The following is an 18,045-nucleotide window of genomic DNA, read 5'->3' as shown; positions in this document are numbered from 1 at the left end:
TTCATCTCTCTCAAAATCCAGTTTTTCATGAACGAACGAAGCACATTAAATTGGACTGTCATTTCTTACGCGACAAGATACAGGCCAAGTTACTATCTCCCACGTTTGTTCCATCCTCAGATCAAGTGCCTGACGCCTTCACTAAACCTCTCGGCAAGAACACCTTTCTGAGATTAATTGGCAAGTTGGGAGTTCTTGATATTCACTCTCCAACTTGAGGGGGAGTATTAGCAATCGTTCCTCGCAGTCATAGTGGAGAGCGCGACTCAAGGCTCTAACATAGCGACCAGCCTATAGAACAAGATGACACACGCAGTAGCGACATCGCCTTTACACTTAGTGTGACCGTGACCGTGTATTCTCTAGAAACCCACCGACTGTTTTTAGAACTGTTTTAGTTTTACTTCCTATTTTAGATTCTTGTATTGATCTCTATATAAACATCTTGTAATCTTCTTATAATTTAATCAAGTAAATATTCTCTCCAGTCAATCTCTCTCTCTAATTTATCATAATAGAGAATTTTTCTACAAAAAATCAGCTCAAACGAAAATATTTAACCTTGTCAAAAGTTATTTTGAAATTTGAAAAATCTAGACCGTTGGATAATTTTATAACACTATAAGCAAATTTTGATGCATCTAGACATTTTCAAATGTGCTGAATTTTTCCAAAGATGATTTATATTGTGAAAAGAACTCTACTAAAAATCAGCTTCTAATTCATTGTTTTTCATGGTGGAATTTCTTTAGAGTTCACATAAGCAGAGTTCATATAACGGGCAGGATGCATAAAACTAATATATAAGTTGGACTAGTCAATATTTCACCTCTACAAATGCTAAAAAATCTTTCACTGTATATAAACACAAACACCTCAACTTCAACAGATAACTTAAACGGACGAGTTATGTAACAAAATATGACTTTTTCAGACTATCGTGGAGCAAAACTGTGTCAAGTCGAGTTTTGTAATGTCCACCATTGACGTAGTGCTTCAATTTAGTTGTGGTAAACAGGTAACAGAGGATGAGAGCGAACGTGTCTAAAAAATACATATAAGCAATTGTTTGCAGAATGTACAGGACGTGTAAATGCATCAATACTCTACACAAAAGGGCATGAGATGCCTCAACAGACTTCACAGAGCATCTGGTTTTGTAAAACCTGTTGCCACTAAAACAAACAAAAAAATAAGTGAGTTTATAAATCTGAATGTAACAAAGGAACAGAATTTTCAACACCAATTGGTGAGTTGATATTTTGGATTCAGTAACAATCATAACAAAGATGACATGAGGTAGAATAAGAACTAGCTATGAAAGTGGACACTGTTCTTTACACTGTTTTTTTCCTTTAATTTGGTGATTGTGTAAGTGCTAGTCCAATTATTTTAACCCGGTCAATTAAATTATTATGTGGCATTTATATTTTATCTTTTAAAGGACCTAATAACAAAATGAAAAATATGAAAGAGCTTCAAAATTGACGAAATTCCACCTGAAATTTTTGTTGAAATAAATTCCATCAATTGGGTCAAGTAACCAAGTTTCCAAAGTTTTTGATTATTTGAAATTAAGCTTCAAACAATACTTTGAGAAATCTTATCTCGGTCACTGTTTCGTATATTAGATCTGGTTTGGCTATCTTCTAACACAAATATATACATGATAGCCGGTAGCAAACCACCACCACCGTTAAAATGATAATGAAGAACACAGGTGACCATCAAAACAGTAGATTACACCACCTCAATTAAAACCATAGTGAAGATCATGCTTTTTTTATTTCTTTCAGTTGACTGAAGTCTCATCATTCGAATTTAGGACATCCTAATTGCAAGATACTGCTCCGTCACATCTCACCATTGCCCATAATCTTAATTGGCTTTTGTGTCAAAAACCTCCAATCTTCTTACCAACAACATCCATTACAACTCTTTTGGAGGTTGTTCTACTCGCTGGTAACCCTGTGAAAAGCAATATATTGTATTGATCGCTTAAGAATGTATTTCAATCAGATCCTTGCCTGTTGCTCAACATCCCTCCCCTCCCCCCAAAAAAAAATCCCACACACTACTTCACAATTTATTACATCGTTCTTGGGTCATTCTTCCATAAGTACTGCCCAGTGGCAGAGCTATTTTGGGGATAAGTAGGGCATAGCCAACACCCCATCTCAAGCTCCCAAACATACTACTGTAATAGTGTCTATAATTTATTTGTTATTCTCTATAAACATAAATACTAATACGTCTGTCTTTACCTCACTGTGTTGAATTGTGTCCTAGAATGTAACACTGTTCTTATTGAAAGAAAAATAGTTAGGGGTCAGTCGTTTATCGCTTGCTTTTGGAAAAAAAAAATTTAAGCAGTATTGTAATTATGAGTAACAATTAACCAATGATGTACTTATTCTTTAGTATTCAGAATCTCTCAAGTCTCAACCCCACTTCAACTGCATAGAGATAGAATCTCAGTATTGACCAATATTCCCTACAGAGGAATGCCTACTTACTAATGGTATTTGAAGATTTGAAAAATGTTAAAGCAAATAAACTTGAAGTTGACTAGTGTCCTTATTACTAATTATCTGGGAAAAAACAAGAAGCTATAATGACTATTATTCCAATTAAACGAAACCATAAGATAGTGTCTTGTGCCTCCAACCGTGGATATAAAACTGTTTCTCTATTGGCATAATGCATTTTAAAGATAACCAATTATGTGTATTCTGTTTCTCTATTTGCTTCAAGGATTTTAAAGATAATTTACTCAAAGATGCAAAGCCACAAACAATGAATACCAGAAATAACATGAAAATGCACAGAAACTCACCTTTCGTTGATGAAGGAACAACGACAACATGCATTGTAGCATTATTTGGTGGAAGCTGCAATCGAAGAGGATAAAGTTTTTGATTCAACGGACTTCGAGTACACACAATAATATCATCAATTCCAATTTCTTCTTCCAACTTATGAGTCAATTCATAAACTCCATTCCCTTTAAAAGTAAACCAATACTCTTCAATCGCATCGTCAACATTTCCATTATCATCAGCAATACTATAATATATAATCCGACCATCTCCTGCCTTTTGCATCGAATTAGCAAAAGAACCACTTGACTGCAAAATCAAAATTACAAACACAAATTTGCCCAGGTTCAAATTTCGACAAATACCCTTTACTTAAAATACAAAATTAAATCAAATTTTAAAACATCCAACCTCTAATTTTGTGAGTTTCGACCCCTGAGGAGAAAAGGACGGTTCTTCTTCTACTTGCAACTTGGGTTTCGGTGAATCAGCATGAACTTGAATCTCTAAAACATCAATATCCCATAAAATCCATTCTTGAGTAGCAGTTCTCTGTGGAATATCATGAGTAACAGAGTTTCTCCAAGGTGGTAATCCACCATTAGCTCTTAAAAAATTCCCATATCTAGTTTTCAACTTAACTTGAAAACCATCTTTAATAGGTTCCCATTCAAGAGAAGAATCTAAACGTCTTGGTAAAGTTTGTGTAACTTTACGACCAGTCATGCCAAGAAGAAATGGTGAATTTGAAGCTGTTAAATATTTACCATAACAACTTTTTAATCTAATAAAACTTCCACCTTCTGGCTGATGTATAAACTCAACTGTCCATCGTGCTGCTTTTGATGAACCATTTCTTTCTTGTGTTACTGACTCTTCGTCTTCTTCTGCTACTAAGTACTTTCCATGATGGTTTTTGAGACGTACTGCTTTTGCGTTGCTGAAGAATTCCATTCCTAGCTGTTCAAGAACAAGAGTGATTAAGCCTATTAGGTGAGCTGTTGTGAAGAGTTTTTCTTTAATGAAGAAGAAGTGAAGGAAGAGGAGTTTGAAGGTTTGAGACGTTTCATTTGAGAGTTTATATTGGGTAGACTATTGGACAGGAGAAGGAAACAGGGTACGTTGATCAACTTGGACGGAAAGTCAATAGGTTTTAATTAGAGTGAAAAGTTCGATGATCTCTACTCTCTACTCTCTAGCGTAGTACAAAATATCCCGATATATCATGATATTTGGAAATATCTATTCAGATTTCAGAAAAAGATATATAAATATCGTGATATGTTAAGAGATATATATGACTGCAAATATCGATAATATTTTGACGATATTTACAATATTTGTGATATTTGGGAATATTTTGCGATATTTAGAGATATTTAACGATATTTTATGTATATAACAATTTTATTTAATATTTACCATTATATTTTAAATAAATATAAATAATGTATCATGATATATCAAGAAATATCCATAATATCCATGATATTTGTCGATATTTTATATATATCCACGATATTTGCATGTGAAACAATGTCAAATATCCCTAAAGAGAGGGATATATCTACGATACATATCCAGAAATTGAATATCAATAAATACTCATATCCTGATATTTTGTACTATGCTCTCTAGTATGGAGTACAAACAAGTTATAAGCAGCCAACCGTGTTTAATTAGATCCACGTGTTTCACTTGGAGTTAGTAATTCTCCGGAGACAGGCATTTTGGCCCGGTTTAGTGACTAGCTGACTTGTCATGCAGTTTTCCACTTCTCTAATTTCTCTCAACTCAAACCAAATAAAACACAATTACTCTACTACCCTCTCTTCTTTCTTCCACCCATTTGGTCATTTACCAATATCTCATATCCTCTCAAATTATCGATAAACACAATTACTCTACTACCCTCTCTTCTTTCTTCTACCCATTTAGTCATTTACCAATATCTCATATCCTCTCAAATTATCGATTTCAGATTGTGATCACTGTTGATTTTTTATTTTTTATTTTTTTGGCTAATAATTTCTCATCTAATACTAGGGGTGCCAATGGGTACCCGATTATCCGAAACCGAACCAAAATCGAAACCGAATATTCTGATTCTGGGTCTTAAAAAATTAGACCCATTTAAAATGGGTCATTAAAAACCGAACCGATAAAGAACCAAAACAGTTGAACCAAATATATAATAAAAAACTCGTGAGTCTCCGAACCGAAACCAGAACCGATTATTATGATTTCGATATTTAAAATTTAGTATTATATTACATTTAAGATAATCAAACTCATATATTATAATATAAAATATATTTTTTACGTATAAAAGTCTATTAAATATATATAGCATAATAGTGAATGTGTATTGTTAAATGTATATTTTATAACTATACATTAAACAAGTGTATCATAGATGTTAATAATAATGTCAATGTGTATATAATGAATTATCTAAATACATTTTATATTTATTAACTTATGTACGTGTATATTTAAATAAGATATACATGCTTGATATATTGTGGTACACGCACTTATTATAAACCAATATATAGTGTTCATGTTAAAAATTAGTGATGAGATGTAATTGTAAGACGCATGTACTCGCATGTTCGATTTAAAATGCAAGTTAATATACGTGTACAAATATATGTGTATGCATGTAAAATATATCAAGATAACAAATATATGTGATTGCACGTGTACATGATCAAGTTAATACAAGGAAACAAATATATGTGTATGCACATAAAAAAAAATCAAAATTATAAGGTTAGATATTTGATTATTTTAATTTCTATATCAAAGGTTTAAATTATCACATGAATTGTAAATGTTTTAACGTATATAATTGATACGTATTCATAAATTGATGTAAATATGATTGTTGATACATCACTAATTATATATAAAATATTTTCATGTAGGAAAATAAAAAAATAAAAATAAAAGTAAATTTTAGTGTTTAAATGATTGAAATTATTTAATAATCATAATAAATAATAAAGACCCGAATTAGAACCGAAATCGATAGGGTTTTTATGGTTTTAGGTTGGGTTCTGTAATTCTCATACTAAAACCGTTGAGAACTGAAATCGATAAAACCGTAAATAGTAAAGCCCAAACCAAAACTGCTAAGACCCGACCCAAAATCGACCCGTTGGCACCCTATCTAATACTTACAAAACGAGGCACAAATTTTATTTCATGCCCTTAGGCCCTGTAAATTAAAGGAAAACCCCTCATCTTTAATAAATAGAAAATCATAAGAAAAATTAATTTGAGAACTTGGTTTGTTAGAAAATAGGATTTCAATAATTCATTAATTAAAAATGGTTTTCACAAGTTTTTCACTGTAACGAGATTTTGTCTCTAATTAGAACAAACGAACCAGTATAAAGACACCAATACACCATCCTTTTTTTTTCGATTTCTTTTTGCCTTTCTTCTTAAACCAAAAATTGGTCATGTTCGGTGTTCACCAGTGGAAATGCAGAAAGAGGCGCGGAGTCAATATTGTACAAAAGAGGAGATTGGGGGCTATTTTTGGTTTTTTAATTTTTTGTCACGTAAAAAATATGTTAAAGAATAAAAAATAGGCTTGCCATGTCATCCATGTCACTAATCAGGCCAAAAATAATGTTACTCTAGAATTATTGTAATGAAAAAGATTTTTCTTTCTTATATCTGGTTGGACCCCAAGATTTATGTCTAATTAGATACACAAAAAAGTGTACTTACTGAATAAATTAGAGAACCAACATGCACTAAATATAGGTCAAAAGTATAGTAACCAAGTATTTATTCTGTTATCGGAATATACTAATCAAGTTCCTTTAAAAGATTGACTCAAAATAATGCTATGCTAGCCATCATGCTTACATGCACAACTTTTATAAGTTTATGACTGGGTGGGTTCATGAAAATGGGTTTTGGAGCTTCATCTTTTCTCAAGACGCAAAACAGAATTTTCTTACATTCGAGATATATACAAGACAAGTCATTACTTGGTGTCTAATGCTATTTATAATTTTATATTTTAGTACAAAAATGTTGCTGATGGTTTTCGTCCTAGCTGATGGAGTACAAGATCATTCTTAGTTGAAGGTATTATTAGTACAACACTATTACTGAAGTTTGACAAATAAATACAGCTTTCGCCCACCAGAAATGACTTTCTCACACGCTAAGTTAATCCTCTTTTGACTACGTCGACGATTCTTATCTCAGTTTTGTCTTTGGTTTACACGCTGCAGACACATGTGTTTCAGATAGTTACAATTGGCGGGCCATATGACAATCAAACGCGGATAGAACTAAAACGCATGGTCGCACAAAAAAAAACGTTCGAAATTGATGTAATTGGTCGGTAGAAATAAAATAACAAGTCAAACTCTCTTTCTATCTCCTCTCCTGTTTTCTCTTTCTATACCAGCCAATCACAGCCGATTTCGGATGGTTTTTTTGTGTGCTCGCCATGTAGTATAGTCGGCCCCATCAAACACTTGCTAGTGTGGGCCCACTAGTCACTGCAGGCACACACGGACATTCTGAGTTTCTGGCATTTTTCGAATATTCTGATTTCTGATGTTTATCGTCTTTAACATTACATTCAGTGATATTTAAGAGGTCTCGATATTTAAATATCGCACACTTCAACTGATCGACAGAAAAACTAACAACACAATCAGTCAATCAACACAAATCCGAGAAGTGTAGAACACTATGGCAGCTATTGCCTATTGGTCGAAATTTAATTTGATCCCAATTAATCAGTAAAATGTTATTGGTATCTATGATTTTCAATTCCGACAGCTTCAATATTTTAAAATTAATACAATTTCAATATGCGAAATTCAGTCCAAATGAAAATAGATGACTTGAGAGAACAAATGCATTTGTGTGCAAGTGTGCAATTGAAAAAATCTACGTAACACAAATTCATGAGTCATGACACTGATATGCTCTTCTTCTTTTGTCTCTTGTTAAAGTTAAGTTTATCGCCTACGTTTATCGACCATAAGTCAAGTATATTTGCGTATTAGTTATAAAAATTTATGTAAGAGACATTTTACCAATCACGTAATGTGTACGCAATCATACACAACGACTCCACCACTCGACCCCAAGAGTACGAGCACTTATTCACCCGTCAAGATCAAATCGACACCAATGACTTGTCACTCGATTTCATTTCGTGACATCATTACTTATTAATCTCTTCATTGTTATCATTAGTATTAGGTCTTTACCTGCCGTAATACCCAAATCATTACAACCGTTCATTATCATTATAGTGTTCTTACCATCATTACGTCTTATGCCAGCTCAAAGAACCTAACACTTAGAACTACTATACACGTGCTCATTTTTACTGCACATCTGTCTATACCACCAAACGTGTCTTACCAGATGAACACCCTCAATGCCTATAAAAACCACCATCAGAATTACGTTGACCCATAATCTTGTTCATAATCTCAGCACATTTGACTGCAGTGGCAGAGATAGGGGGGTCCCAAGATACACCCTGGCTCACCCTCAAATTTTGGAAAAGAAAACGAAAAACTAATATATATATAAGAATAATTATAAAACAATTTATATGAATATTTTGATTTGTTACCTAACCCACACCTACACATACATCGTACATAACATACCAAAACGAAAAAAAAAAAAAAACCTCGTCAGTCTCATATCTTCTCACGGATTGTTCTTTATATTTATTTTTCATTCATAGAACAATACTTTTAGTACGAGTTTTATAAACATTTATTGTAATTCTTTGGTAGGAAAAAAAAAAGGAGGAAAAAAAACAACACTCACATCCCAATATTTCATAGTATATTTTCATTGGTATGTTATCTAAACATTTTATTCCTTGATATTTTTACATATTTATATTGGTTGTAATGAATTATATCGGTTAATCGAATCCATGATAATTTATTGAGTTGAATGTGTTTCTACACTAATTTTGATTGTTTATTGTAATGAAATTAGTTTTGAATCTACTTTAAGACATTGATTGAAATTTTGGAATAGAACGAAAACAATTAAAGCAAACGCGTAAGTGAAGACAAAAAGAAATACACTAAATTATACCATTTTACAATATTTTTGCCGTATTGAGTGGTGACAATTTCTTTTTTTCCATTGCCTCGACTATTTTTCTTATGACAAACCTAAAAATTCTTTGCTTTTGTAAATTGTACAGTTTTGAAGTGGTTTCCTAGCTAAAGCATATATACGGAATATTTTCTATTTTTAAGTTTTTAATTTTCTAAAGTTAAATGAAATGTTAATTGTAATTTCGAAGATTTAAAAAGAAAGACAAATTGAGTGTGTTAGTGTGTATTTTTTGTTAGTTGTGTTGAAGTGGCTAACCCTCACCAATATTCCTAGCTCCGCCACTGCTTAACTGGATACGTATGCATCTTCTAACTAATGAAGAGCAGCCGCTTTCAACCACCACAACCATTCTCTTTCTTCATCTTAAACTAGAGCTAAGTTTTAAATCATTGATGTAATCTCCTATTAATCCCGTAAGATAAAATTAGACATTTACAATTTTCATTTGACATTAGAATTTTTAAATAGAAAATTTTGAAAATAAGTAATTCCAATTTCCAAGTGTATACTTTTTTTTCATCTTCCTATCTGTTTCAAAACTCAACACTTACTAATTTTTATATAAATTAAGATATTTTAAAACGATATATGTAGTTTCGTGGCCTGGTCGCGGTGATCAATTTAGAAGCACTTACCAGGTCAAGTTAGTGATGCGGGCCGGATATTGAACTATTGAAGTGTCAAACAAACTTGACCAGCTTGCAAGACCTCGACTTTCATATATTGTCTCTGTCAAGGTGGTAGTTGTATTAAAATCGAGGTTGCTGTGCTTTTGTAATATTTCCTCCAAATGTCCAGGTGGTCTAAATTCCAATGTAGGGAAAAGTTGACGCACTTTATCTACTCTCACTCTGTAATCACTAATCAGAATGCAACAATTTCGAAATCAGTTTCGGAAGCCTAAAAACCAGAAAGTTTGTTGTTGGTAAAGGTTTCTTTGAAGTTCATGCTAAATCCAAGTCGTCTACTGAAATCTCTTACACAAATTAATCCTTATTGTTCATTTGTTGTTAGTCAATGGCTACTAGCTAGATAAAAACTATCATACGTTACTGTGTTGAATTAAAAAACTCTCATTTTCTAGCGACAAAGCTTTTTCTGGGCAGAGCAGCTGAGTAGGAAAACATTTTCTTAAGAAAGTGGGAACTGAACTCCCTTTCCGCAAGAAGATTACTATCTCTTTCAAAGTCAACAGAGGCCGAAGATATTTATGTATCTGGGGCCTGGTCCACGGGCCAGAGGCCCAAAGAACACAATTGACGAATAGGATGGACAGGAACAAAGTCAAGTCTAACTTGACGTCTATGGGATTGTGTTTCATGGGTGAGTAGAAAATCACCATTACTGTTGGACATGCGTCTGATTGTCATTCAATTTTTGTATCTACACAGTCGGGTTTTTTTCCATATTTGTTAAACACTGGGCATGTATCTCAATAGCTTATTTAACGGAAGATCCTCAAAGAAAGTATTATTTCGATGATTTTTCAAGCATTATAACCTCTCAGATAACATAAATTAAATCACAAACCAGAAAATTGTTCTTTATAGTTTATAATTTATATGATTAACAGTTACTTTCTTTTCGGAATTTATAAACCAGTGAGTTTACTAAATGATTCCAACAATCTGTTTTATTACAGTGGGTGGTATGTCACTCCCTTGTGGGGGAGGGTTGCAGATTTCGGTCCTAGCTACATCAAACAGGTAGGCGAGCTGAGGGAGGTATACTATATGTTGTTATACTATCTATTTCCAAAGTTCATAAATACCTAACCATAATCTGCATGTTTAGGATCATTTTAGTGTTATTGGCGATATATCCTATGAGTCTATGATTGTTTATTGGACTCAACGTACAAGCAAGTCGGATCAATCAGTATTAATTATCTTTCTACATTGTGTGTTGTCATATAATCTACCAATAACTGCACTACTACTTTATTCTAAATTGAGCTCACTATAAACTTGGGATATTTCTATATGTTTCAACTTCAATAAAGTCAGCCCTCATTAGTTTAGCTTTTCTATTATGGATCAAAAAGAAAATTTTAGCTTTCTTCTATCACTACCATCTTAATAATTGAAGTCCATAAAAATTAGGTTCGGCCTTAATTAGTGCTTTGTTGCAAACTTTCTCTGAAGCACTTATCCACCCTACTTAGCAAGAACCATTTTAATATCTCTCGAATATTTGCCATTCGCTTTTTAAGATATTCCCAACGATTCCTACAGGTGGTGGGTAAAGTGATTAGGAGAACACCATGCTCCTAAGCCAGGACAGAACCAGAAACCTATGTTTGGGGCGCCGTAGTAACATTTTTCTGAAAAACTCGGGAATGTGAATCCTTATTGGTTCGGATATTCATAGCTAGAGTATAATTGAAAATGACGTTTTTTTTCAAATCCATATGATTTAGGGGGTACAGTCGCAACCTGGCACCCCCTGGAACCATCCCTGCTCCTAAGTCTTAATTGGGATTTGCCAAAATTATCTAAGTTAGTCAGGAAAATGAAAGGCTAATAAAAATTTTAGATAAACTAAGCAAGCCTGAAGAGAAAAAAGTTGGAAACAATACCTGTGTGGAAGATCTTGGTGATTTTATAGATACCGAAGACCAAGGCGAGGTAGGCGAATCAGCGAAATCCTCTGACACTGACGATGATAAACTTGACAACTGTGACTCAAATTCTTTGTAGGATTGATCAAATAATTCAGATGAATCAATCATGATGACATCCCACAGCACCCAATCATGTGTAGAACTCTTATGATGTGTGTCATGAGTTATAGAGTTTCTCCAAGGCAAAGTTGCACCATTCGCTCTTAAAAAACTTCCAGTTCTAGTCCTTAATTTAACTTGAAATCCATCTCTTATTGGTTCCCATAGAACCATAGAAGTTGAATCAGCCTTCTTTGCTAGTGTAGTTTGAATAACTTTCTTTCCAGTCATTCCAAGTAGAAAAGCATCTTCCGATGCAGTTAAATATTGGCCATGACAACTCTTGAGACGTATAAGATTACTGCCATCCCCTACAATCTCAACTGTCCATATAACTTTCTTAGATGATTGTTGTCGGCTTTGCCTAACGCTCTTTTGATCATCCTCGGCGAGTAGGTACTTGTCGAGGTGACTTTTAAGTCTAATAGCTTTTTCTTTCGTGAAGAATTCCATTGGTGATTGCATAAAACAAATGGTTTTTTTGATTGAAAAGCGATGAAATTGAGAACAATGAAAAGAGGAGGTTTGTCTTTAGATACTTGGAAGTGAAGGAAAGATGAGGTAATTGGAAGTACGTGTCTGTTCTCCTGGTTTTTCTTATTGGTTTTTTCTTTGGAATGTTGAAGTTAAGGGGTCATGAAAAAGGAAGCATGGAGCGGAGAAAAGTCAAAAAAAGGGAAGTGATTTCGAATTTTCGATGGTCCTTGGGCACTCGTCAAATTGGATTGGGAAACCCAAAAAAAATAAAAAAAAAAAAAAAATAAAAATAAAATAAAATAAAAAAAAATAAAAAAAAAATAAATAAAAAAATAAAAAAAAAATAAAAAAATAAAAAAAAAAAAAAAAAAAAAATATATATATATATATATATATATATATATATATATATATATATATATATATTACAAGTTTGTCATTAAAGCCTAGGCCCAACAACTAATTTAACTGGTCTCGCCATAACGAATCCCTCGGGTCGTTGAGTGTACGGTCTCGCCATGTCGTTTGAGTGTACACTCAAACAATCCCACCATATAGTTTGAGTGTACACTCAAGTGGTCTGCGCGTATCGTTTGAGACAAAACTCTTGATTTTTTGCTGGACGACATAGCGGAGTCGTTTGGGGACTCTCTTGGGCGACATGGCTTGGTCGTTTGGACTTAAAAAATTCGGTTTGTTTGTCACGATGTTCATTTTAAAAATCAACTTCCACTTAATCAACCCAAACTCGAACTCAAACTCGAAAATGACTTCATCAAGCTTGGGCAAACTTGAACTCAAGTTTAATCAACTCAATCTTCCATCCAAACTCCAAAAAAACATCAAGTTTAATCAACCCAATTTTTCACCCCAATCAAGTTTAATCAACCCAATTTTCCACCCAATCAAATTTAATCAACCTAATCAAGTTTAATCAACGAAACCAAGTTTGAGTATATACTCAGGAGGGGTTATAGGGACATATCTTATCTTAACACGTAAACAAAATCAAAATCGTTAGGGCATTTATAAATTTTAGATTAGGCTAATTTTTTGTAGATATGATTTCCTAACTATTCTAAACATTGTCACAAATAATAAAAAAAATCAAAAATTTCTAAACTTGCCAAATATAGTATAAAAAATGGTGAAAATAAATGGTTTACAATTAGCCAAATTTTATAAATTGCTAACTACATTTGACAAGTTTGGATTTTTTTTGATTATTTGTGACAATGTTTAGAATAGTTAGGAGATTATATCTACAAAAAATTAGTCTAATCCAAAACTTATAAATGCCCTAACGATTTTGAGTTTGTTTACGTGTTAAGATAAAATATATCCCTAAAACCCCTCCCTATACTCAAACAGGACACGACTCGAATTGGGTGAAATCGCCAACTTCAATTTCCATTGTTGATTCACAACTCAACACTCAAAGTATGAACATGATAGAAAACTCGAAGTTTTTTTTTTTTTTGGGTCAGTCTCGTGAGAGAGATGATACCGGCTACAAAAGGTTTGAAAAAAATGGTAGCCGGTATGCGTTGAGGTGGGGGGGGGGGGGGAGCGGGTGTATTGAGATATCATTGTTGGACTTAGTTGTTGGGCTTGGGCCGGAGGCTGCCCAATGCAATTTGATGAGTGCCCGATTAAATCACCTTTTTGATTATAGTGATCTTGGACACACCCATAAAAATACTCCCATACGGTCATACCCCATAACTAACTAAAGTTTTTGCCATACCCTAACAACCGCCTCAATCCAATAATCTCTCCTAAATTAATTTGGGGTATTTCTAATAGTAGCTAAAAAAAGAAAAAAAAGAAGGCATGCCTCGTTTTTTTTCGGCCATCTTTTTTTTTCTTCATTCATCAAAATTTGATTTCGATTTTTTTTTCTTCATCATCCTCATTAGGTTGGTATTCATCCCCATTACTTTACTATGGTTGATTCAAATCAAAAGTGGGTGTTTGCATGTTTATTAGTGAGAGAAATATTGCTAAATAAGAGGTTATTAGAGAAGAAATGAAGATCATTTTTTTTTTATAGAAGAAGAATATGTTCTTGTTCTTTTTCAGTTACAAGTTGAAAACTTAGTATTGGGTCCTTAATATATTCCAATAAATTAATTATTTTGTCATAGGTACGCCTAACAAAAAAAAATGATAATTTAGGAATATAAATGTGTCTAAAACAATTTTATTTATTTATTTTAAAATTGGGGTGTGAGAGTATTTTTATTGGTGTATCCAAGATCACCCTTCGATTAACTCTTACTTTAAGTCTTTAAACCTCCAATATATAATTGATAAGATATACATAATTTAAGAAAGTGTCTTATCTAATTTGGAAAATGAGAAACAAGAAATATTTGGTCTCAACCTTAGAATTATGAGCTCTAAAGAGTTCATATATAATTTACTTAACAAAATAACCCCCTTGAGGTATACGCTTTATTTTCATCAACTTCCCACCTAGTAAATCAATATTTTTCACAAATTGTGTTAATTTAATGACTATTCATCAATGTTATCAGACCCAGCCTAGGCTTCAACCCGAAAAAAGGACCGGGTCACTTGGTTGGCGGTTCAACCAGTGGGTTGAACTGGGTTACTGGATTAAACCGCACAAATAAATATATGTAATTATATAGGTTGTTCTATGTACATTAAAATTGCTTTTTCTCCAATGGATAGAGTGTAGTATTTTCACAAGAACCGTAGGTTCAATCCTACCCGGCAACACGTACTTTACTAATTTTTAAATGCTTTATTTTGTTAACTTTCAGATACTGTACATATAATTTAAAACCCAACACCTATCATAACAAGCTGCTGGCACTAATGGTTGGTTAGTCAATCTGCCATATGAGGGAACGGGTTCGTTCGGAGGTTCGAACTCCGCACTTGAACCAAAAAGTTATACTGGTCTCGATTTCATTGATGATGGAACTTCAAGGTTAGTTCTCTATTGACCTGACGAGAAATACAATAAAATTGTCTCATCTCTTTTATCTGGAAGGTCGATGTCTATGGGTGAATCCCCGTGTACGTAATCAGTCGTGTAGTTTACTCGCCTATAAGATGTAGCTAGCTCAAATTTGTTCACATTGAAAGTCAAAACGTCCATTATTTGCGTTCTTTCACTTCTACTATTTCCTTTTTAATTAGTGGTGGCACTTGAATTGGGGTTACCACTCTTATGTCTTACCACAAAATGTATTTTGAGATTTTCACAAAAGCAGATTGGATGGGAGAAATAAGTTTATCTAATGATTGATTAGATTTTTTACACGAAATCATACAACTTGACTTATGACATCATCCTCATTTGGGGCGGGGAGAGTGTTGCCACCAAGATCAGTGTCCCCCTAAAGTATGTCATTTAGAGGCATTATCATCAAACTCGATATTGTGCTTCCAGTAGGGATTGACCATTGTAGAGGTTGGTATATTCTGGGGTCTATGACCTGATGTTGTAGTTGGTAGGGAATGACTGTACTCTTTCTTGGGATAAGAGTTGCCTACGTATCAAGTTTCTTGGATAAACTTGAATCTAGCCTTACGTAGTTCATCTAATTATACTTATAAATGTTTGAGCTAACCTTCCTTATTTGCTCCAGGCCGTTATCAAGTGTAGATCCATATTTTGTGTTATTTTGATGATTCGTCATTATTTCTAATGTTACAAAGTAAATGTCTCATTGATTGGTGCGTTGACTGAGCTCCAGGATCGCACTAGATCATTTGCTTCAATATATGGCTGTAACTGATATTTGAGACGACCTGAGTCTGGGTCGTTGTACGAGCTGTGAAGATACGACCTGGATTGTGGACACTTGTGCTGTAGTGATATGCTTGAGAGCGGAGAGTACTTACACATCCCCCTTTATTTTATTTATTTCTTTGGACAGCTGTGGTGTGAAAAGAAAAAAATGGAATAAAGCTTTTAACACGTGTCGCACAGTTGGTTTTGTTTGAACGGTTTGGAAAATGTGTGGGAACTGTTGGATCTGATCCATGAGCCCAAAATCGCGGCGGTTTATGGGCGAGGTTATGATTACATTTTGGGGAAATCAAAACATTTTGTCTGTTTTCGAGATTTGTGCAGCTGAAGGGTTTTTCGCGTGTGAAGCTAACTTCTTCATTTCTTCAGTCTATCAATAAAGGAAGAAAAAACAGAGCGAAAGAAAAAAAAAAAAACTTTTCTAATCTTTTGTCTTCAGGTGCGTCTTCTTGAACTTCAAATATTTGATCTTTTGTGTCTTTTGCTTTTGTAATATCGACTACTAATGATAGTTTGAGTGGGGAAGTGGAGTTGGATCAGTGGAGAGAGAGAATGGTGAGTGATGGAGATGATGGTGTTAGGGCACATAGTGGGGGTGAGGCGTCATCGTCCTCTTCATTGGAGACGATGACTGAGGTGGCGGTGTCTAGGTCGGTGTTTGATAACTTTGGGGACTTGAGAAGGGAGTTTGGGATTGATAGCCCCGATCTGATGATATACGACTTGAGTGGTGATCATATCGTTTTTGGACCTGATTATGTGCCTCGAGATGGTGGGGTTGTAATTACGTATGGTCAGCTGAAGGCGGGTTTGAGGTTGTCGTTCTCACGTCTGACCTTGGACGTTCTGAACTTTTGTAGGAAGGCACATTTGCAATTTGTGGGTAATAGTTGGAGGGTGTTGCATGATAAAACGATAAAATTGAATATTTCTACTCACGAATAAAAGATTGAACTCAAAACGCAAGTAAAACTATAATTTTACGTGAGCTAATTTATCAAAGATTTTTACTCTCGAATCTATTGAAATAGAGTTGGAATAGAAGATTCGTTTCACTACTAGTTCTTTAGCATTCAATGTTTTTTAATATTGCGAATCTATCTAAAGTCTAATAAGAGTAATGGTGGGATTATATTACGATGTAAATTCAAATAACAAGATACGCTAATTCAACTATGGAAATGCTAAATTGATACTATATGATTAGGAATTAGGGGGGATTGATTCCACCTTAACTCGACTTAATCAACTAACAAAGATTCGTCGTGATCCAAATTTCCATGCTTTCGCATATCAAAATGGTATTTCTAATCCCTAATTATACATGACAATCTCTACCAATTAATAATTAGCATGTGAAGCAACCAAACCCATTCTCATGGTGAACTAATCACTTTCTAGAATTGAATAGATTATCACGATGATTTCTAAGTTAACAATGATCAAGCTTCATCAAGGCTTTTTCAACCCCCTCTAATGGAGGTTTAGCCTAGAATCATTATGCTCTCATTTCCAATCGAAATTGAATAAGACATAATATAAAGATTCTAACTTTATTAAATTCAACTAAACAATAATTGAAATCTAAATTAACAACTAAGAAATCATTAACAAACAAGAATTGAAATTAGATCTAAGCAATTTTAAATAACAAAATCGAAATTATCAAGAACTAACTATTTTTATTAATCTAATGAAAGAATAACAATGATTCAATAATCTAAATTAAAACAAGGTATGAAAACTAATTAATTAACTAATTAAAAATTCTCAAAACTAGATCTAGAAACTATGCTCTAATGGGTACTTGTTACCTAACCTAATTCATCCTTCAGAGCTAAGGCTTGTGTGTGGAAATGGAGGAGACTAGATCTACATTTTCGTGCATGGGCTGAGGAGCCATGTTTTGGGCCGGAAAATCGAGCCCAAAGCCCAATTTCTTTAGTCCACAAGGCCCTTTTCAGTTGGCTTTGACTTTAACAAATTTTTCATCTACTTTTGCTTCTCTGATTGGATCAAGGTTTGGACCACTGGAAAGCTATTTCCGAGCCGGTCGTTTTGACATAAGGTACACCCAATTCCGAGGTCTGAGTCCAAAG

The 18,045-nt window shown here is 33.8% G+C and overlaps 1 protein-coding gene across 1 annotated transcript; it reads right to left on the bottom strand.

Annotated features, from left to right (window-relative positions):
• Window positions 1–787: 787 nt before the first annotated feature.
• LOC147498228 (uncharacterized) lies at window positions 788–12,313 on the bottom strand. Its single transcript, XM_086560300.1, has 4 exons — window positions 11,536–12,313; window positions 3,231–3,779; window positions 2,837–3,128; window positions 788–1,175 (listed from the first exon to the last, which is right to left on the bottom strand). Exons 1-4 carry the CDS (start codon window positions 12,142–12,144, stop codon window positions 1,141–1,143), a joined length of 1,485 nt encoding a protein of 494 aa, XP_086416426.1. The 5' UTR covers window positions 12,145–12,313; the 3' UTR covers window positions 788–1,140.
• Window positions 12,314–18,045: the final 5,732 nt, after the last annotated feature.

Source organism: Coptis chinensis, chromosome 5, assembly GCF_015680905.1.
Source record: "Coptis chinensis isolate HL-2020 chromosome 5, ASM1568090v1, whole genome shotgun sequence".
In the NCBI taxonomy this organism is placed as follows: Eukaryota; Viridiplantae; Streptophyta; class Magnoliopsida; order Ranunculales; family Ranunculaceae; genus Coptis; species Coptis chinensis.
This window is presented reverse-complemented; position numbering and strand designations above follow the sequence as displayed.

What these genes read in the sequence shown, in the direction of transcription:
- LOC147498228 (XM_086560300.1), bottom strand. Translation starts at nt 12,144, where the DNA reads ATGCAATCACCAATGGAATTCTTCACGAAAGAAAAAGCTATTAGACTT. An exon ending in CACCAAGATCTTCCACACAG is followed by an intron (nt 3,780 to 11,535) that starts GTATTGTTTCCA and finishes GTTCTTGAACAG; the next exon opens with CTAGGAATGGAATTCTTCAG. An exon ending in TGTTCCTTCATCAACGAAAG is followed by an intron (nt 1,176 to 2,836) that starts GTGAGTTTCTGT and finishes TGTTTGTTTTAG; the next exon opens with TGGCAACAGGTTTTACAAAA.